General features: G+C 43.7%; 1 protein-coding gene across 6 annotated transcripts in view; it reads right to left on the reverse strand.

Annotated features, from left to right (window-relative positions):
* LOC112247920 (inositol hexakisphosphate and diphosphoinositol-pentakisphosphate kinase 1-like) overlaps window positions 1–22369 on the reverse strand; it is a 108480-nt gene extending 86111 nt beyond the window's left edge. For 3 of the 6 annotated variants that reach the window (XM_042326338.1, XM_042326308.1, XM_042326260.1), the window contains exons 1-9: window positions 22269–22369; window positions 7964–8582; window positions 7498–7705; window positions 6856–6946; window positions 6670–6755; window positions 6110–6264; window positions 5684–5785; window positions 2626–2787; window positions 2203–2324 (exon numbers count right to left, since the gene is read on the reverse strand). In XM_042326338.1, coding sequence (XP_042182272.1) covers window positions 2203–2324; window positions 2626–2787; window positions 5684–5785; window positions 6110–6264; window positions 6670–6755; window positions 6856–6946; window positions 7498–7705; window positions 7964–8128 — 1091 coding nt within the window. In that variant the 5' untranslated portion in view covers window positions 8129–8582; window positions 22269–22369. Of the gene's footprint in view, window positions 1–2202; window positions 2325–2625; window positions 2788–5040; window positions 5097–5683; window positions 5786–6109; window positions 6265–6669; window positions 6756–6855; window positions 6947–7497; window positions 7706–7963; window positions 8583–22268 lie in introns of those variants that run through there. The other 3 variants (XM_042326413.1, XM_042326280.1, XM_042326353.1) reach the window with 2 other exon arrangements.
* Window positions 22370–22720: the final 351 nt, after the last annotated feature.

Consider the following 22720-nt stretch of genomic DNA (forward strand, 5'->3'; position numbering starts at 1 on the left):
CCTGGGTGTCAACGTACAGTATAACTAGTTACCCAGCTGTCCCCTGGGTGTCAATGTAAAGTATGACTAGTTACCCAGCTGACCCCTGGGTGTCAACGTACAGTATGCTCTAGTTACCCAGCTGTCCCCTGGGTGTCAACGTACAGTATGACTAGTTACCCAGCTGTCCCCTGGGTGTCAACGTACAGTATGACTAGTTACCCAGCTGACCCCTGGGTAGCAACGTACAGTATGACTAGCTACCCAGCTGACCCCTGGGTGTCAACGTACAGTATGACTAGCTACCCAGCTGACCCCTGGGTAGCAACGTACAGTATGACTAGCTACCCAGCTGACCCCTGGGTAGCAACGTACAGTATGACTAGCTACCCAGCTGACCCCTGGGTAGCAACGTACAGTATGACTAGTTACCCAGCTGTCCCCTGGGTGTCAACGTACAGTATGACCCCTGGGTGTCAACATACAGTATGACTAGTTACCCAGCTGACCCCTGGGTGTCAATGTACAGTATGGCTCTAGTTACCCAGCTGTCCCCTGGGTGTCAATGTACAGTATGACCCCTGGGTGTCAACATACAGTATGACTAGTTACCCAGCTGTCCCCTGGATGTCAACGTACAGTATGACTAGTTACCCAGCTGACCCCTGGGTGTCAACATACAGTATGGCTCTAGTTACCCAGCTGTCCCCTGGGTGTCAACGTACAGTATGACTAGTTACCCAGCTGACCCCTGGGTAGCAACGTACAGTATGACTAGCTACCCAGCTGACCCCTGGGTGTCAACATACAGTATGGCTCTAGTTACCCAGCTGTCCCCTGGGTGTCAACGTACAGTATGACTAGTTACCCAGCTGTCCCCTGGGTGTCAACGTACAGTATGACTAGTTACCCAGCTGACCCCTGGGTGTCAACGTACAGTATGGCTCTAGTTACCCAGCTGTCCCCTGGGTGTCAACGTACAGTATGACTAGTTACCCAGCTGACCCCTGGGTAGCAACGTACAGTATGACTAGCTACCCAGCTGACCCCTGGGTAGCAACGTACAGTATGACTAGCTACCCAGCTGACCCCTGGGTAGCAACGTACAGTATGACTAGCTACCCAGCTGACCCCTGGGTAGCAACGTACAGTATGACTAGTTACCCAGCTGTCCCCTGGGTGTCAATGTACAGTATGGCTCTAGTTACCCAGCTGTCCCCTGGGTGTCAACGTACAGAATGACTAGTTACCCAGCTGTCCCCTGGGTGTCAACGTACAGTATGACTAGTTACTCAGCTGACCCCTGGGTGTCAACGTACAGTATGACTAGTTACCCAGCTGACCCCTGGGTGTCAACGTACAGTATGGCTCTAGTTACCCAGCTGTCCCCTGGGTGTCAACGTACAGTATGACTAGTTACCCAGCTGTCCCCTGGGTGTCAACGTACAGTATGGCTCTAGTTACCCAGCTGTCCCCTGGGTGTCAACGTACAGTATGACTAGTTACCCAGCTGTCCCCTGGGTGTCAATGTACAGTATGCTCTAGTTACCCAGCTGACCCCTGGGTAGCAATGTACAGTATGACTAGTTACCCAGCTGTCCCCTGGGTGTCAATGTACAGTATGCTCTAGTTACCCAGCTGACCCCTGGGTGTCAACGTACAGTATGACTAGTTACCCAGCTGACCCCTGGGTGTCAACGTACAGTATGACTAGTTACCCAGCTGACCCCTGGGTGTCAACGTACAGTATGACTAGTTACCCAGCTGTCCCCTGGGTGTCAACGTACAGTATGACTAGTTACCCAGCTGTCCCCTGGGTGTCAATGTACAGTATGCTCTAGTTACCCAGCTGACCCCTGGGTAGCAATGTACAGTATGACTAGTTACCCAGCTGACCCCTGGGTGTCAACGTACAGTATGCACTAGTTACCCAGCTGACCCCTGGGTGTCAATGTACAGTATGCTCTAGTTACCCAGCTGACCCCTGGGTAGCAATGTACAGTATGGCTCTAGTTACCCAGCTGACCCCTGGGTAGCAACGTGGAAATCAGGGGGCTAAACCAGGGACTGCAGTTGGAAATTAGGCGGCTGGCTAAAACTGGCACTTTCATATTAATGTTGATTCAAGTGCACTGTCCCTGTAAAACTTTACTAAAGTAAAGGAACGGAGGTGTAAGGATGAGCTCTAGTTGAACCTTCAGCATGACAGCCTGCCTCACCTACCCCAAGACCTTGGCACAGTCGTCATAGTACTTCATGGAGTTCTTCACGAAGCTGAAACCGTTGACGTCACAGACGAAGGAGTGGCCGTTTGCTCTCAAGAGATCGAAGCCACACACAGTTTGCTGGGATAAAAAGAGAGTGTCGCAGTCAGACATTGAAACTGAATGTAGCCAATCAAGTGGAGTGCATCCCAGTAGTCTAAAGAGGGTTCCTCCCTTCATTCATCAGCACTTACCTGAAAAAACACGACAGATGCTTTTACCAAAAGCAGCTCTTGCAGATGAAGGAGATAAGACGAGGTTAAGGAGAGGACGCCTCTTCAGACTATTGGGATGCACCACGAGTTTAAGATGGCTTCAGATTGATCGGGTGAGATGACACCCACACAAACAGCGAGTGGTCTGATTGGTTGAAAAGCCTCACCTTGAAGGCCAGGCAGACCTTGCGGGCCACCAGTTTCTCCATGGCGGAGAGCATGACAGGGTAGCGGATCTCTTTCCCCTCGCTGTCCCTCTCCACCTTACCGTCCAGGGCTGGGGACTTCCTGGCCTCAGCATGGGCATAGTCAGGGCCCACTGTGTACACCTGACATCATATCATAGTCAGGGCCCACTGTGTTCACCTGACATCATATCATAGTCAGGGCCCACTGTGTTCACCTGACATCATATCATAGTCAGGGCCCACTGTGTTCACCTGACATCATATCAGTCAGGGCCCACTGTGTTCACCTGACATCATATCATAGTCACATCGTCAGGGCCCACTGTGTTCACCTGACATCATATCATCGTCAGGGCCCACTGTGTTCACCTGACATCATATCATAGTCAGGGCCCACTGTGTTCACCTGACATCATATCATAGTCAGGGCCCACTGTGTTCACCTGACATCATATCATAGTCAGGGCCCACTGTGTTCACCTGACATCATATCATAGTCAGGGCCCACTGTGTTCACCTGACATCATATCATAGTCAGGGCCCACTGTGTTCACCTGACATCATATCAGACACATAGTCAGGGCCCACTGTGTACACCTGACATCATATCATAGACACACCGTCAGGGCCCACTGTGTTCACCTGACATCATATCATAGTCAGGGCCCACTGCGTTCACCTGACATCATATCATAGTCAGGGCCCACTGTGTTCACCTGACATCATATCATAGTCAGGGCCCACTGTGTACACCTGACATCATATCATAGACACATCGTCAGGGCCCACTGTGTTCACCTGACATCATATCATAGACACATAGTCAGGGCGTTCACCTGACATCATATCATAGTCAGGGCCCACTGTGTTCACCTGACATCATATCATAGTCAGGGCACACTGTGTACACCTGACATCATATCATAGACACATCGTCAGGGCCCACTGTGTTCACCTGACATCATATCATAGACACATAGTCAGGGCCCACTGTGTTCACCTGACATCATATCATAGTCAGGGCCCACTGTGTTCACCTGACATCATATCATAGTCAGGGCCCACTGTGTTCACCTGACATCATATCAGACACATAGTCAGGGCCCACTGTGTACACCTGACATCATATCATAGACACACCGTCAGGGCCCACTGTGTTCACCTGACATCATATCATAGTCAGGGCCCACTGTGTTCACCTGACATCATATCATAGTCAGGGCCCACTGTGTTCACCTGACATCATATCATAGTCAGGGCCCACTGTGTACACCTGACATCATATCATAGACACATCGTCAGGGCCCACTGTGTTCACCTGACATCATATCATAGACACATAGTCAGGGCCCACTGCGTTCACCTGACATCATATCATAGTCAGGGCCCACTGTGTTCACCTGACATCATATCATAGTCAGGGCCCACTGTGTACACCTGACATCATATCATAGACACATCGTCAGGGCCCACTGTGTTCACCTGACATCATATCATAGACACATAGTCAGGGCCCACTGTGTTCACCTGACATCATATCATAGTCAGGAACCACTGTGTTCACCTGACATCATATCAGACACATAGTCAGGGCCCACTGTGTACACCTGACATCATATCATAGACACATCGTCAGGGCCCACTGTGTTCACCTGACATCATATCATAGTCAGGGCCCACTGTGTTCACCTGACATCATATCATAGTCAGGGCCCACTGTGTTCACCTGACATCATATCATAGTCAGGGCCCACTGTGTTCACCTGACATCATATCATAGTCAGGGCCCACTGTGTTCACCTGACATCATATCATAGTCAGGGCCCACTGTGTTCACCTGACATCATATCATAGTCAGGGCCCACTGTGTTCACCTGACATCATATCATAGTCAGGGCCCACTGTGTTCACCTGACATCATATCATAGTCAGGGCCCACTGTGTTCACCTGACATCATATCATAGTCAGGGCCCACTGTGTTCACCTGACATCATATCATAGTCAGGGCCCACTGTGTTCACCTGACATCATATCATAGTCAGGGCCCACTGTGTTCACCTGACATCATATCATAGTCAGGGCCCACTGTGTTCACCTGACATCATATCATAGTCAGGGCCCACTGTGTACACCTGACATCATATCATAGTCAGGGCCCACTGTGTTCACCTGACATCATATCATAGTCAGGGCCCACTGTGTTCACCTGACATCATATCATAGTCAGGGCCCACTGTGTACACCTGACATCATATCATAGTCAGGGCCCACTGTGTTCACCTGACATCATCAGGGCCACAGTAGTGTCACAATACAGTGACATATGGGGATATTATTTTGGATGATATATCGTATCGTTTTGACAATATTATTTTTGCACTAGTTGGGTGTACCTGCATGTTAATTTCCATGACTGATCAATACTTGTTGTTTTCCCATGGCATCTATGGTGTCCCTCTGCAGCAGACATAAGGTGAGCAATATGTTTAGTTGTTTTTATTAAATCACCATTTCTAAATCACAATACATATCGTATCGGCACCTTGGTATGGTGATAATATATCGTAAAGTCGCTGAAAATTCACAGCTCTAGTCCCCAGTGTACACCTGATGCAGTATTAAAAAAATGTACGGAGAAACTCCCCAAATACAGGTGTGCCAAGCTTATAGCGTCATACCCAAGAAGACTTGATGCTGTAATCACTGCCAAAGATGCTTCAACAAAGTACTGATTAAAGGGTTTTTTGCTTTGTCATTATGGGGTATTGTGATGTCATTATGGGGTATTGTGATGTCATTATGGGGTATTGTGATGTCATTATGGGGTATTGTGAGTAGACTGATGAGGAAAAAACAATTTAATCAATTTTAGAATAAGGACGTAACGCAACAAAATGTGGAAAAAGTCAAAGGGCACTGTATACAGTCCACCAATCGATTAACCGATTAACCTAAACATCAACAAGACACACACCCCATACAGCCGAAACAAATGACTGACTGCAACCAGGCTCACACAACAACACACACACTTACCTTGACATCAGTGCCGTCCGTTGGCATGAACTCCTCGTATATGTAGGAGCCAGTCTTCCTCACACAGCTCTCTGGGGAGTACACACTGCTACGGCTCCCTATCTACAGGAGAGAGGAGACAATCAGACCTGGGTTCAAATAGTATCGACAGAGCGATTGGTTGAGCCAGCAAGATGGGACGGGGGGGACGGGGGTTGCACTTTTGGGACTATTCCATTTGTTTGATTCTTTCAAGAAGAAAAAAAAAATCTAATAGAGCGCAACTAAAATATCTAAATAAGGGGTTGAAAGTTTGGTTTGAGTACTAAGCGTGTACAGTTGAGTTTCAACCCATTCTGTACAGCATGGCTCCAAAAAACTCCACCCATCCACTATAATTCCAACAGCAGTTCCTATACAATACAGCGCCCGACTGTCCCTCAGTACCTTGCGGAAGAGTCTCTGGCTGCCTCCTCCAGCTGAGGTGGGGTAGTAGACGTAAACGTTATGGTCCTCAGCACTCACAGGCTTCTCCACAAAGGGCTTGGGGAACACCTCCCCGTTCACCTCCACATGATCCTCCCCCTCCACCAGGTTACACTCTAGAATGAAAAGCCACCCAGCCAATCAGAGACAGGGCCTCGAAGCACACTTGAATTATGCCCGACTGGGTAGGGGTTGGCGATACGGTAACAGCCTTCATCTTCATTAGGCTAGGCGGAACTTGAGGTCTACAGAAAATGCATATGTAAAAGGAAGTGGCTGTGCTTCCTTAGCTGCAGCACTTCCTCCTGATCTAGCTCATACTGAGACTCGAGCACACCACCCTCCTGAAGCATTCTAACCAATCGCGCTATGGAAAAAGGCCACATTCAGCAGTGCAAGTGGCTACACTTGTAATCTTGGCACCCAGAACCAAATCTTGGGTGCATGCTAGCTAGCTAGCTAGCTAATTGATTTAATAGTACCAGTCTGGCACAAGAGACAAGGTGCGTTGTAACACTTACCTTCAGGTCTGTCTGGGTCTCGGGATAACACAGCGTAACGAGGAAGATCAATGCCTTCCTCCTGCAAGATACGATACACCTCCCTCCTGAGGGGACAGAATACAACGATTATATAATGGAACGAGTCAGTAGACTTTTACAAAAAGTATGAACAGGCTAGGAATGACTGAGTGTTTCCCATCATACCTGTCTTGTATGTAGTACTGCATGTTCAGGTCATTGATGAGAAGCGGGTTTCTGAGTTTGGCGTACTCTACCGCTTTGTCCAATGGGAAACCTACACACCCACCCCCACACATACATAAACACAACCATGTAAATAAATACAGGAAACACATGTCTTAACCATGACATTATTGTTCCAGTATACAGGCTAAATACATGACATTATTGTTCCATGGGTCTGTATACAGGCTAAATACATGACATTATTGTTCCATGGGTCTGTATACAGGCTAAATACATGACATTATTGTTCCAGTATACAGGCTAAATACATGACATTATTGTTCCATGGGTCTGTATACAGGCTAAATACATTTCCATGTAGATTTAATTTTTCTGAACTCTGTTCTAAGACCATGCCAACATAAACCAGGTCAGACGTATACTACGGCTACACACTGGCAAGACGGGAATGTGTGTGTGTGTGTGTGTGCGCGCACACATTCGGTATTTCCTTCCTTTGTGCATGCTTAATGTAGAGATTGTGTATGCATGTATACTACAGGCATGCATATACAGTATTCATCTGTAGCTGCGCAATGTGCATGTGAGAAAACCAGTACCTGATGCACTCAATAGTGTACGGTGGGTGCACGTACGTACGCTGGTTTGTACCTTTGGAGTGGAAGGAGACGAGGCAGTCGCACAGGGGCCATTTGTCCACGGGCTGGCTGAGGATGACCTCCTCGGGGAAGATGACCACCGTGATGTACTCAAACTTACACAGCCTTTCCATGATCTGGGTCATGGGCTTGGACTTGGACTTCTTCATCATGGAGCAGATGCCCACCACGATCTGCCTCTCTGGAGGCTGGGGGAACCAGAGAGAAGGGGGGTGGGGGGGGTGGGGGATGTAAAGATCACTGTTTGTCATTTAATGTACATGATGTGTTATAAGATTACTTGCTAAGGCAATTTGTTTCCTGTTCTGTCATCTCTCCTCTTTTTCAAAATGCATTTGGAGGAGCGGGATCTTGGATTCTTCCCCTCAAATGCAGTTCGAGAAGGAGGTGAGGAAGCGAGGAAGCAAGTAAAGACTAGTCTTTTTTTTCTGCTTCCACGTACACACCGAGTCATCATCCTTGTCATCGTCCTCCTCCTCTCCTTTTCGCATCTCTCCCTCGTTCTTTATTCTTCCTCCTTCTTCTGAGCCTCGGTGGTCTTCATCGACACAGCCAACCACAAACGAGAGATTCCCACTCTGGTCCCGCCCCTCTCCTCTAGCCTCTGACATCACAGAGTGGGGACGTCACTCGAAGTTCAGCAGCATCGTCACGTGCCAGTACACAGGCTTAGAGCACCCTACTGAGGATACACTCTGGGCACAAAATGGACACCAGGGAGTAGGCACTGACAATGCTTTTTTAAATTCCCCCTGTTGATGTATTGAATGTAATGTAATACTCCGGAGGGTGGGGACAGAGCAGTTTAAGAGCAGCAGGTTTACATAGAGGAGAGTGATGAGGTAGTAATTAGAGGGGAGGGTTCATGGGTTAGTCAATGGTGAGGTAATGGGGGTCAGGGGTGAGGTAGGTAGGTAGAGAGTCCGGGTTGCTAAGGTTGGAGGGAGGAGTACCCTCCCTGTGTCAGGAGAAGGGTCTCATTCTGCAAAGTGGCATCGCTCTAAGCTGAGGACAATGAGATGACTGGTTCACAAAGGTCCCTCCAGTCTCACCACCAGGCAACACCTACAGAGGACAACACAGAAAGAAAAACTGAGAAACAGACCAACCCTGAGAGACTGAGTTCAGCGCCTGTGAAGAAGTCCGCATGCTGTCTAATAATGCTGTCTCATCTTTCTAACTCAGCTCTACTCATCTACTGGGTGTCGTACCACTGTTTGGAGTTGCTATGGCCACATGCCGTGAAGAGCATAACTAAAACGGTCCTTCTTTTTTGTCCTGTGATATACAGTCGTTTGTTGAAGTTAGTCGATCTTTATTTTCTAGCCGAAATCACATAGTATCTAAATGGACAAACACATAATTGATATGCAAATTAGCCATCGCAACTTCCGACAGATTATGATTGAGCATGTCACATATGCACAGTGAGGTGTCCCTCAGGGCAGTTCCCTTGGGCCATTACTTTTCTCTATTTTACATATGATTTGCCACTGGTCTTACACAAAGCTAGAATGATTATGTACATTCTACATGTCAGCACCCAAAGCCAGTGAGCTCACTGAAATTCTAAATAAGGAGTTACAGTTATTATCAGAATCGCTGATGGTGAACAGAAATTACAATAAGCATTGTAGATCTCCGCTTACAAAACACAGCAAGAGATTTCTTAAGCACTTTGTTTTTTTCCTGTGTGAAAAATAAAGAAATCTCTGTTAACGCGACCCCTAAGTTTAACTTGCTGGTTATCGAAGTAATTTACTGAATTAATAAATTGACGGGCCATCATATGGGACTGACAGGCACGAGTCGGTCTTATGTAGCAAAATTTGAAATTGTGTTGTTTTTTAAAGTTTTTAAAAGTAGAGTCTCAGAGCTAGAAAATGGTATATCATACACTAGAGTTGAGGAACAATAGGAAAGTAATTCTACTTTGAATGTTGATAAACTTGTAATCTCACTTTTGAGAAAATGGCCCTGGAATGTTTTGGTACCTACTGGAGAGCTCATTGTCTACACCCATTCAGCATTGTTCACAACCTCTTAAGATAAGCCACACCCACCCATTTAAGGATTCACACGAGGCCATGGACTAAACAACCAAAGATTTCAAGACTAAAGGCTGTTATATACTACGGGTGTGTTGGTAAATTTAATCTGGAGTGCCAGAGTGTGCTATGGGCATTTGTAAACTCAGAGCGTTGTCAGATTGTCTGTTCATAAATTCAGAGTGTTTCTCTCGGAGACAGGTTCTACAACAGCCTTCTGTGTGTTCTCTTTTCGACTCAGTCTGCATATTTGCAATGAAACACCAGAATGTTCTCAATCTCCTTAGCTATCATACTCTAATTCCACTGATTTCAAAACTCGGTCCTCCAGAAAGTGGAGAGCAACACTTATGCAGTTCTACAACGCGGTATCTGACAAAATTGCCCTGTTAGAAAGGATTATCTACACATACTGACCAGCTCATGATATAGACAGAAGCGTGCTACATGGCAGACCAATACAAACTCATCTCTCAACATTTCCAGCCGACTCATTATCTCAGCCAATCATGACTAGTGGGAAGGTTGCTGACTTTTTCTGCGGCTAAACCAACTAGGCTCCTAATTTAACAATTGTATAATGTATTTAGATGGTATACACGTTTGTTATTAAGGCACATGAAAGTTCACATGTTGCAGAACACATTTCTGCCAAAAATATATATATATATTTTTTTATTCAAATGGCTCTCCTGTGAAGTAGTGCCATGCGACATACACATAGTTTCATGAAACAAGTCACATATATTGTGCGAGCTTTCTGCCATGTTTAAGAAGTCAAAGCCCTTTGGAGGAGTTATGTACAGCTGCCACCATCTTGATTTGATTTTCATGCCTTTTTTCTCCTCTCCATTCTCGGCCAGTCTGCTCTTCCCAGTCATCTCCTCCCGCCCCTTCTCCCTCCAGACAGACGCAGTGTACACATGCTGCTTCAGAGCAGACAAGCATGTGTCAAAACTTTGTTCATTCGCTTGTAAAATATCCAAACTTACCAAAAATGACATTCAGTGGCTTCAACTTAAACATGCATCAATTTATGCCCTGGATTGCCTGTTTTTTTACAATTAGTTTATTTTCGTTTATGCTCATTGGCATATTTATCTCGCAACCTCCAAGGCCGTAAAACGGTCAAAGACTCCAGCCACCCAAGTCATAGACTTTCTGTCAACGTGGATGAGGGTGTGTTCGGCCCTCCGTTTCCACGATGAGCTCCTTTGTGTTGCTGACATTGAGGGAGACGTTGTTGTCCTGGCACAACACTGCCAGGTCTCTGACCTCCTGACCTCCTGACCTCCATCTCATAAGTGATACCAACAGGATCCTAAACAGCTTCTACCCCCAAGCCATAAGTCTGCTAAATACACTCAGTATACAAAACATTTGTGTATTTATTCCTTGTGTTACTTTATATTACTTCACTTTTCTTTTTTTTCCATCCTCTCTGTATTGTTGGGAAGGGCCCAGTAAGTAAGCATTTCTCTGTTAGTCTACACCTTTTGTTAATAAGCATGTGACAAATTAAAATTTTATCTGATTTGAAACAAAACCAACTCCTTTCATGATATGCTATAGAATGCTTTAGAATGCTATAGAATGCTAGCACGCTAGCTAAAACCACATGCTACTTTTAGACAGATCCTGCCCACACATATCTCAACTTTGTCACACATAACATGTGACCGTGGGTAACCCCGGTCCCCAGAATAGCCTGCCCTCCTTTCAGGGGGGTTGAAAGAGGGCCAGGGGTGGACAGGGTAGAGAAAAGTATCAGGTGCAGAGGCCTACACTAGTACCGCTACCCAAACATAACTCATCACTCTCCTCTATGGCGTTGACACGGACAGGCCGCACTCAACCAAGTGGAAGCCCATCTCGGACACACGAGGACGGGAGATAAACTCATAAATACACAGCTACAACGACAGTGTGAAGACACAACACCACCGCGCTCAAAAGAAACACAGCAGTAAAGCTCAGGCCTTGAGTGACTGGGGGAGATAGAACTGGTGGGTTGAGGAGAATAGTGGTACTGGAAGGCCGGCCTCCAGTTTCCTTCATTTATTGATGGCTAATGTATGATGGTTGAACACCTAGTGATGATGGTTGAACACCTAGTGATGATGGTTGAACACCTAGTGATGATGGTTGAACACCTAGTGATGATGGTTGAACACCTAGTGATGATGGTTGACTTTCAAATCTGGTAGATATTACTGTTATATTCTATTATTATTTTAATTTTTTTTACCTTTATTTAACTAGGCGAGTCAGTTAAGAACAAATTCTTATTTTCAATGATGGTTTAGGAACAGTGGGTTAACTGCCTGTTCAGGGGCAGAACAACAGATTTGTACCTTGTCAAATCGGGGATTTGAACTTGCAACCTTCCGGATACTAGTCCAACGCTCTAACCACTAGACTACCCTTCCGCCTTATGAAGCTATACCCTTCAATCATTCATTTAAAACATTTTTTATTTTTTTAAGATGTAGCAACTGCAGATTGCCCCTTTAAAGTATTAGGTCCGCCCGTCAGTCAGCCTGTCCTAAAGCCTGTCCTATAGCCTGCCCGCCTGTCCTAAAGCCTGTCCTATAGCCTGCGTGTCAGCCTGTCCTATAGCCTGCGTGCCAGCCTGTCCTATAGCCTGCCCGTCAGCCTGTCCTAAAGCCTGTCCTATAGCCTGCATGTCAGCCTGTCCTAAAGCCTGTCCTATAGCCTGCCCGCCAGCCTGTCCTATAGCCTGCCCGCCAGCCTGTCCTATAGCCTGTCCTATAGCCTGCGTGTCAGCCTGTCCTATAGCCTGTCCTATAGCCTGCGTGTCAGCCTGTCCTAATGCCTGTGTGCCAATCTGAGATAACTTCATACAGTGACAAGAAAAAGTATGTGAACCCTTTGGAATTACCTGGATTTCTGCATAAATTTGATCTGATCTTCATCTAGGTCACAACAATAGACAGTGTGCTGAAACTAATAACACAATTTGTATTTGTCTTGTCTATATTGAATATATCATTAAAACATTCACAGTGTAGGTTGGGAAAAGTATGTGAACCCCTAGGCTAATGACTTCTCCAAAAGCTAATTGGAGTCAGGAGTCCGCTAACCTGCAGTCCAATCAATGAGACGAGATTGGAGATGTTGGTTAGGGCTGCCTTGCCCTATAATTTTTTTTTTAAATCACAAAATTTGAGTTTGCTATTCACATGAAGCATTGCCTGATGTGAACCATGCTTCAAACAAAAGAAATATCAGAAGACATAAGATTAAGAATTGTTGACTTGCATTTAGCTGGAAATGCCTGCGCGTCTGTCCGTCCTAAAGCCTGTCTGTCTGTCCTAATATCTGCCCTTTTCTGTCCTAATATCTGCCTGCACGTCTGTCCTAATATCTGCCTGCGCGTCTGTCTGTCTGAATGCCTGCGCGTCTGTCTGTCTGAATGCCTGCGCGCCTGTCTGTCCTAATGCCTGCGCTGAATGCCTGTCTGTCCTAATGCCTGCGCTGCCTGCCTGCCTGTCCTAATGCCTGCCTGTCCTAATGCCTGTCTGTCCTAATGCCTGCGCGCCTGTCTGTCCTAATGCCTGCGCCGCCTGTCTGTCCTAATGCCTGCGCGCCTGTCTGTCCTAATGCCTGCGCGCCTGTCTGTCCTAATGCCTGCGCGCCCGTCTGTCCTAATGCCTGCGCGCCCTGTCTGTCCTAATGCCTGCGCGCCCTGTCTGTCCTAATGCCTGCGCGCCTGTCTGTCCTAATGCCTGCGCACCTGTCTGTCCTAATGCCTGCGCGCCTGTCTGTCCTAATGCCTGCGCGCCTGTCTGTCCTAATGCCTGCGCGCCTGTCTGTCCTAATGCCTGCGCGCCTGTCTGTCCCAATGCCTGCGCGCCTGTCTGTCCTAATGCCTGCGCGCCCGTCTGTCCTAATGCCTGCGCGCCCATCTGTCCTAATGCCTGCGTGCCTGTCTGTCCTAATGCCTGTGTGCCTGTCCTAATGCCTGCGTGTTTGCCTGCCTGCCTGCCTGTCCTAACGCCTGCGTGTCTGTCCTAATGCCTGCGCGCACAATGCTCCATCTTTGTTTCTAGTCTCCAATCTTCCAATCCTTGCTGTGCTTCATTCATCCCTTTACCTCACCATCTCAATTTTTGTAAGATTCAGCCTTCATTAAAAGGCACTACTTCTGCCGATGCCTACGACGTCCTCCTCCGACACCTATGATTAATTAAATCCAAGATGGCTGATAGAACACGTCCCCATCTCCCTCTGGCATCGACCGACCCACTGTCTGTCTGGCAGTGGGTCACCTCCACCACCCAAAGTGTGACCAACCCAATAAAGGCTTTTAACCTTTGAGACAGTAACCTTTGTGACAGTGTCCTGTAGAAAGGCCTTGCTTCCACCAATGTTTATGATTAGGGTGGGATCATCAACTGAGCTCTCAGAAAAGGCACTCACTGATAACAGGCCCAATGACAGCCACTGATTGGTTGAATACTAGGGGAGTGAGGTGGTTGGAGTCATCAACAAAGCTGCATGAATAAAATATGATGCCAAGCTTTCAAACTACCGGGAGTTTTTTTTGTGAAGACATATAAAGTGATCTGTGCATTTGAACAGCAGCATAAACACACCCATTTTACTTCTGCATGTCAAAAACCGAATAAACGCAGCTTCACGCTGACACGGATTAGATTATACCATTTAGAATGAGCAGTCAGCTCATGAACGAACGCACGCACCAGGGAGAACTCAACAATCATGCAGCTGTAATCTGACTGGGGATAGCTAGCTAACATGTCACAACTAGCCAGTTAACTTGCAATCTGACTGGGGATAGCTATCCCCAGTCAGATTGCAAGTTAACTGGCTAGTTGTGACATGTTAGCTAGCTATCCCCAGTCAGATTGCTAGTTAACTGGCTAGTTGTGAAGCTAGCTATCCCCAGTCAGATTGCAAGTTAACTGGCTAGTTGTGACATGTTGGCTAGCTATCCCCAGTCAGATTGCTAGTTAACTGGCTAGTTGTGACATGTTAGCTAGCTATCCCCAGTCAGATTGCAAGTTAACATGTCACAACTAGCCAGTTAACTTGTAATCTGACTGGGGATAGCTAGCTAACATGTCACAACTAGCCAGTTAACTTGTAATCTGACTGGGGATAGCTAGCTAACATGTCACAACTAGCCAGTTAACTTGTAATCTGACTGGGGATAGCTAGCTAACATGTCACAACTAGCCAGTTAACTTGTAATCTGACTGGGGATAGCTAGCTAACATGTCACAACTAGCCAGTTAACTTGCAATCTGAGATAACTTCATACAGTGCCAAGAAAAAGTATGTGAACCCTTTGGAATTACCTGGATTTCTGCATAAATTGGTCATCAAATGTTATCTGATCTTCATCTAGGTCACAACAATAGACAGTGTGCTGAAACTAATAACACACAAATTATTGTATTTTTCTTGTCTATATTGAATATATCATTAAAACATTCACAGTGTAGGTTGGGAAAAGTATGTGAACCCCTAGGCTAATGACTTCTCCAAAAGCTAATTGGAGTCAGGAGTCAGCTAACCTGGAGTCCAATCAATGAGACGAGATTGGAGATGTTGGTTAGAGCTGCCCTGCCCTATAAAAAACTCACAAAATGTGAGTTGGCTATTCACAAAAAGCATTGCCTGATGTGAGCCATGCCTCGAACAAAAGAGATCTCAGAAGACCTAAGATTAAGAATTGTTGACTTGCATAAAGCTGGAAACGATTACAAAATAATCTCTAAAAGCCTCTATGTTCTTCAGTCCACAGTAAGACAAATTGACAAAAAGTTTAGCACTGTTGCTACTCTCCCTAGGAGTGGCCATCCTGCAAAGATGACTGCAAGAGCACAGTGCATAATGCTCATTGAGGTTAAGAAGAATCCTAGAGTGTCAGCTAAAGACTTACCGAAATCTCTGGAACATGGTAGAGGTCGACCGATTATGATTTTTCAACGCCAATACCGATAACGATTATTGGAGGACCAAAAAAAGCTGATACCGATTAAATCGGACGATTTTTTATTTGTAATAATGACAATTACAACAATACTGAATGAACACTTATTTTAACTTAATATAATACATCAATAAAATCAATTTAGCCTCAAATAAATAATGAAACATGTTCAATTTGGTTTAAATAATGCAAAAACAAAGTGTTGGAGAAGAAAGTAAAAGTGCAATATGTGCCATGTAAGAAAGCTAACATTTAAATTCCTTGCTCAGAACATATGAAAGCTGGTGGTTCCTTTTAACATGAGTCTTCAATATTCCCAGGTAAGAAGTTTTAGGTTGTAGTTATTATAGGAATTATAGGACCATTTCTCTCTATACGATTTGTATTTCATTCACCTTTGACTATTAGATGTTCTTATAGGCACTTAGCATTACCAGTGTAACAGTATAGCTTCCATCCCTCTCCTCGCCTCTACCTGGGCTCGAACCAGGAACACAACGACAACAGCCACCCTCGAAGCAGCGTTACCCATGCAGAGCAAGGGGAACAACTACTCCAAGTCTCAGAGCGAGTGATGTTTGAAACTCTATTAGCGCGCACCCCGCTAACTAGCTAGCCATTTCACATCGGTTACACAAGCCTAATCTCGGGAGTTGATAGGCTTGAAGTCATAAACAGCGCAATGCTTGAAGCATTGCGAAGAGCTGCTGGAAAAATGCACGAAAGTACTGTTTGAATGAATGCTTACGAGCCTGCTGCTGTCTACCATCGCTCAGTCAGACTGCTCTATCAAATTATAGACTTAATTATAACATAATAACACACAGAAATACGAGCCTTAGGTCATTAATATGGTCGAATTCGGAAACTATCATCTCGTAGACAAAACATTTATTCTTTCAGTGAAATATGGAACCGTTCTGTATTTTATCGAACGGGAGGCATCCCTAAGTCTAATATTGCTGTTACGTTGCACAACCTTCAATGTTATGTCATAATTATGTAAAATTCCGTCAAATTAGTTCGCAATGAGCCAGGCGGTCCAAACTGTTGCATATACCCTGACTCTGCGTGCAATGAACACAAGAGAAGTGACACGATTTCACCTGGTTAATATTGCCTGCTAACCTGGATTTCTTTTAGCTAAATATGCAGTTTTAATAATATATAATTCTGTGTATTGATTTTAAGAAAGGCATTGATGTTTATTGTTAGGTACACGTTGGAGCAATGACAGTCCTTTTTAGCGAATGCGCACCAGCATCGATTATATGCAACGCAGGACACGATAGATAAACTAGTAATATCATCAACCACATGTAGTTATAACTAGTGATTATGATTGATTGATTGTTTTTTATAAGAACAGTTTAATGCTAGAAAGCAACTTACCCTGGCTTCTTACTGCATTCGCGTAACAGGCAGGCTCCTCGTGAGGCAGGTGGTTAGAGCGTTGGACTAGTTAACCATAAGGTTGCAAGATTGAATCCCTGAGCTGACAAGGTAAAAACATCTGTCGTTCTGCCCCTGAACAAGGCAGTTAACCCACTGTTCCTTGGCCATCATTGAAAATAAGAATGTGTTCTTAACTGACTTGCCTAGTTAAATTAAGGTAAAAAAATACAATTTAAAAAATCATAAAAATAAAAACACATAAAAAACATTTATTTTTTAAATCGGCGTCCAAAAATACAGATTTCAGATTGTTATGAAAACTTGAAAATCGGCCCTAATTAAATTGGCCATTCCGATTAAACGGTCGACCTCTAATGCTAACATCTGTTGAGTCTACGATACGTAAAACACTAAATAAGAATGGTGTTCATGGGAGGAAACCACGGAAGAAGCCACTGCTGCCCCAAAAAAACATTGCTTCACGACTGTTTGTAAAAGTACACCTGGATGTTCAACAGCACTACTGGCAAAATATTCTGTGAACAAATTAAACTAAAGTTGAGTTGTTTGAAAGGAACACACAACATTATGTGCGGAGAAAAAAAGGCGTAGAATTGTTTGTGTGTTATTAGTTTAAGCAGACTGGTTGTGTATTGTTGTGACCTAGATGAAGATCAGATCAAATTTTAGGACCAATTTACGTTCACATACATTTTTTTCACCACCATATGTACACATTTACCTCACTTTTATGAGCATTTAAAACAATCCATAATCCAACCATTTTTTAGGGGCGGGTTGCCACTGCCAATGACACAGACAACTGTCTGTGCCATATGCTGTCCATTAAAGGGTGTTTCATAAAGACCGGCACAGTCAGAGTATTGTTGTCTTCCACTAGCCATTTACTTGTGCTGATTGACAGCAGCATACAAGCGTTCACTAGGAAAACAAAGTAGGCCATCATGACTGGTTAGTCATCTAGACGAACAGGTATTATCAGAACACAGACTTCATACAGCCTAACAGGTATTACCAGAACACAGCCTTCACACAGCCTAACAGGTATTACCAGAACACAGCCTTCACACAGCCTAACAGGTATTACCAGAACACAGCCTTCACACAGCCTAACAGGTATTACCAGAACACTGAGACTTCACACAGCCTAACAGGTATTACCAGAACACTGAGACTTCACACAGCCTAACAGGTATTACCAGAACACTGAGACTTCACACAGCCTAACAGGTATTACCAGAACACTGAGACTTCACACAGCCTAACAGGTATTACCAGAACACAGAACACAGCCTTCATACAGCCTAACAGGTATTACCAGAACACAGCCTTCATACAGCCTAACAGGTATTACCAGAACACAGCCTTCATACAGCCTAACAGGTATTACCAGAACACTGAGACTTCACACAGCCTAACAGGTATTACCAGAACACTGAGACTTCACACAGCCTAACAGGTATTACCAGAACACAGCCTTCACACAGCCTAACAGGTATTATCAGAACACTGAGACTTCACACAGCCTAACAGGTATTACCAGAACACTGAGACAGAACCGAGACTGTGCACAGGTGATTATTATTATTTCTTTTTAAAAATCGGAGTAGCCTCCAATGCTTAAATCTTTAACAAATCTGTTCAATAGTCTGGAGTGGACTGAACGTACAGACGAGGAATGACAATACCTCATTCCCCACCGCCGGCCACACATTACAGAAATAGCTTAAGCCCTCTAGTCTCCATACCCCAACACTCCTTGACCCAGATGCCATCTACAGCACAGACAAAACAAAATGCTTACTGTACAGCGAGGAACGCGCGACAAAATGCTTACTGTACAGCGAGGAACGCGCGACAAAATGCTTACTGTACAGTGAGGAACGAGCGACAAAATGCTTACTGTACAGCGAGGAACGCGCGACAAAATGCTTACTGTACAGTGAGGCACGCACAATAAAATACTTACTGTATTTACAACCAACCTGAGAGTGGAAGACCTAGCAACAAGGGGAAAACAAGGCAATTGTCAAACAATGAAACAGAAGTTAAATTTTTTTTAAAGGTCACCATTGACTGATTGCTGACATTAGCAAACATCACTTTAGCTTAAGAGGTAGCTGACTAAACTCCACTGTGAAGGAAGTTTCTGATGAACTCCACTCAAGAGTATGTGAGTGGAGTTGAGAGGTCAGAAATCCCCCTCACAGCTCATGGAGGAGTGCCTTCCCACAGCTTCTGTGCTCCACATCCTTTCCACCTGCTCTGCTAAAAATCCCAACAACAAAAAACGTTTTTTTTTACCCATCTATTTTTCTGATTACCTGGAACTACCATTTGGTTAAGTATTGAAACCAAAATGAATTTGAATTTAAAAAGTATTTTTTTTAATAAACATGAATTGGTGACTGTAAGAAGAGCTCATCATTTCAAATAGGCTACATGTCATATTAAACAGCATATAAACACTAAATAGGTCAGGAGCCAGACAGGAAACCTAAGAAGGAACCAAATCTATTATTTAGGCTATATTACTTCCATTATTTCAAGGCTATAGCCAACAAAGAAATACACTGAAGCATTTGCAAGTGCGACACAATAGGCTTGTATTTTTTTAAATTTTATTTCACCTTTATTTAACCAGGTAGGCCAGTTGAGAACAAGTTCTCATTTACAATTGCGACCTGGCCAAGATATAGAAAAGCAGTTCGAAACATACAACACAGTTACACATGGAGTAAAACAAACATACAATCAATAATACAGTAGAAAATAAGTCTATATACGATGTGAGCAAATGAGGTGAGATAAGGGCGGTAAAGGCAAAAAAAACATAAAGCCCTCAGTATTTAAACATTTAGTTGTATGTACACTAACAAAAACGAACTAAACTTAAGTTTAACTAAACTTTTTTAAATAAATACTTTACTACAAACTTATTAGCTACCCACCTCATTCCTTTCTTTACCATGTGCAATTTACCATGTGCAATTTACCATGTGCAATTTATCATGTGCAATTTACCATGTGCAATTTACCATGTGCAATTTACCATGTGCAATTTATCATGTGCAATTTACCATGTGCAATTTATCATGTGCAATTTACCATGTGCAATTTATCATGTGCAATTTACCATGTGCAATTTACCATGTGCAATTTATCATGTGCAATTTACCATGTGCAATTTATCATGTGCAATTTATCATGTGCAATTTATCATGTGCAATTTACCATGTGCAATTTATCATGTGCAATTTATCATGTGCAATTTATCATGTGCAATTTACCATGTGCAATTTACCATGTGCAATTTATCATGTGCAATTTACCATGTGCAATTTATCATGTGCAATTTACCATGTGCAATTTACCATGTGCAATTTATCATGTGCAATTTACCATGTGCAATTTATCATGTGCAATTTATCATGTGCAATTTATCATGTGCAATTTACCATGTGCAATTTACCATGTGCAATTTACCATGTGCAATTTATCATGTGCAATTTATCATGTGCAATTTACCATGTGCAATTTATCATGTGCAATTTATCATGTGCAATTTACCATGTGCAATTTACCATGTGCAATTTATCATGTGCAATTTATCATGTGCAATTTATCATGTGCAATTTACCATGTGCAATTTACCATGTGCAATTTATCATGTGCAATTTACCATGTGCAATTTATCATGTGCAATTTATCATGTGCAATTTACCATGTGCAATTTATCATGTGCAATTTACCATGTGCAATTTATCATGTGCAATTTATCATGTGCAATTTACCATGTGCAATTTACCATGTGCAATTTACCATGTGCAATTTACCATGTGCAATTTACCATGTGCAATTTACCATGTGCAATTTATCATGTGCAATTTACCATGTGCAATTTACCATGTGCAATTTACCATGTGCAATTTACCATGTGCAATTTACCATGTGCAATTTACCATGTGCACGTAGTGATTTAGCACCTGTGTGTTATATCAGTATCTGTATTAAAATATTTAGCCAATTCCATGTCAGTAGCTAAAGAAATAGCAGCACACAAATGCATGGGATGGACCTCTGTCTGTAAGAAGAGAGCTGCATTCTCTTTTAGTCATATACAAAAGCAATCTGACAGAAACTCCCTCCATATGGAACATCATTAATTAAGATCACAAGTTACCAAACCTGTTCCACAGGAATGGATAACACTAGAGATCCCTTCAGTCGCCACAAATTTGGGAAAATCTGCATTTTGTTTTTTTTATGCCCCAGATTTGTGTAACAATCTGCAGAGTTCACTGCAGTTAGATTTGGTAGTGTCACTCAGGCAGTTTAAATTAGGACTTATTTGTAGCTGAATGTGATTGCTTTAATTTAAAAAAAAAAATTTTAACATTGTAATTGTCTTATTGTGCTGAATTTTATTGTTTTATACACATGTGTATGTTGTTTTAATATTCTGTTTTTATTGTTATGTGTACAGGGCTCTCTTGTAAAAGGGATGTTAATCTCAATGTGACTTCCTGTTTAAATAAATGATGGGTGGCCATGCGTGAGAGTTAGCGCTACTGGAGCAGGCAAGAAGACCAATGCTTCAGCCTTTGAGAATTTCTATCCGACCTCCAGTCAAAATTGGCCATGCTCAGTTCCAGCTCCACTTCACCAATGGAGTGGAGCAAAGACCAGGCTTTGTGGAATTCAACTCCAACTACATCGATTCACCCAAGGTCAATACTTCAAAAAAATGTCAATGATTAATTCCAACAAACCTGGGGTGTAATCATTATGAAATTGTTGCAAACAGTTTACTCCAAACAATAGTTTATATTGGACAAATTCAGGAAGTTCCCTTCCCCGTTTACTTCTGTTTGGTTCTTAAACGGTAAACGTTTTCCGCAATGAATACACCCCTGAGACAATTGTTGCAAAAACGTTTATTAAACAGAAGCAAACGGAACGCAACGGGGAGGGACCTAACATAATTTGTCCAATATAAACTTCGTTTTGTTCCGTAATGGGAATACGGCCCAGGTCTCTGCTCCACTGCGTTGGAGTTCATCAGAGTTTAGTCAGCTATATTTTTCTTTTGGAAACGGTCTGTCACGAATGGTTCATGTGTATTCCTGTCAAGAAAGTGTGCACACTGTAACAACCTTACCTCCATGCCAAATGTTTTTGCGTGCAAATAAATAGTTACAACGTAGCCCACTTCGCTAGACAACTTTACATTACAGCCAACACACTGCAGTGACGATAAATATTGGTAAATGAGTGTTGCGGTGCTCAATTAGAGTTACTTACCACTAAATATTAACCAGCTGTCAACTTCCTTCCCCCTCGGTAGTTGTGGTGTCGTGCACGCGGGCTTCGTCTTTCCTTTGAAGTAGGATCTGGTTCTTTAAAACAAAGGCCTTTGTCACTGCCATCTACCGTCTGGAGTGTGCCGGAACATGACCTTGACTGGAAATCAATTTAGTGTTTCTGATAATGAGCTTACAGTGCTATCTTAAGTACAAAGAAACAAATGATTTACAATGTTTTAAATTATTACGTTCTTGGTAAGGGTATTTTATTTAGAAGGAGAATTCTGCTACCTATTATACATCTGACAGGCTAGGGATATGAAATCCTGGGGAGGGTGTCTTTGTCAAGCATTTGATTTACAATGTTGCCTTTTGTAAATAAAAATACAATTCAATGTCAAGAAAAACATTTTAGGCTGAAGGATTGGTACAGAGCACAGGTAGGTAGGA

This window comes from Oncorhynchus tshawytscha, linkage group LG01 (assembly GCF_018296145.1).
Source record: "Oncorhynchus tshawytscha isolate Ot180627B linkage group LG01, Otsh_v2.0, whole genome shotgun sequence".
Classification (NCBI taxonomy): domain Eukaryota; kingdom Metazoa; phylum Chordata; class Actinopteri; order Salmoniformes; family Salmonidae; genus Oncorhynchus; species Oncorhynchus tshawytscha.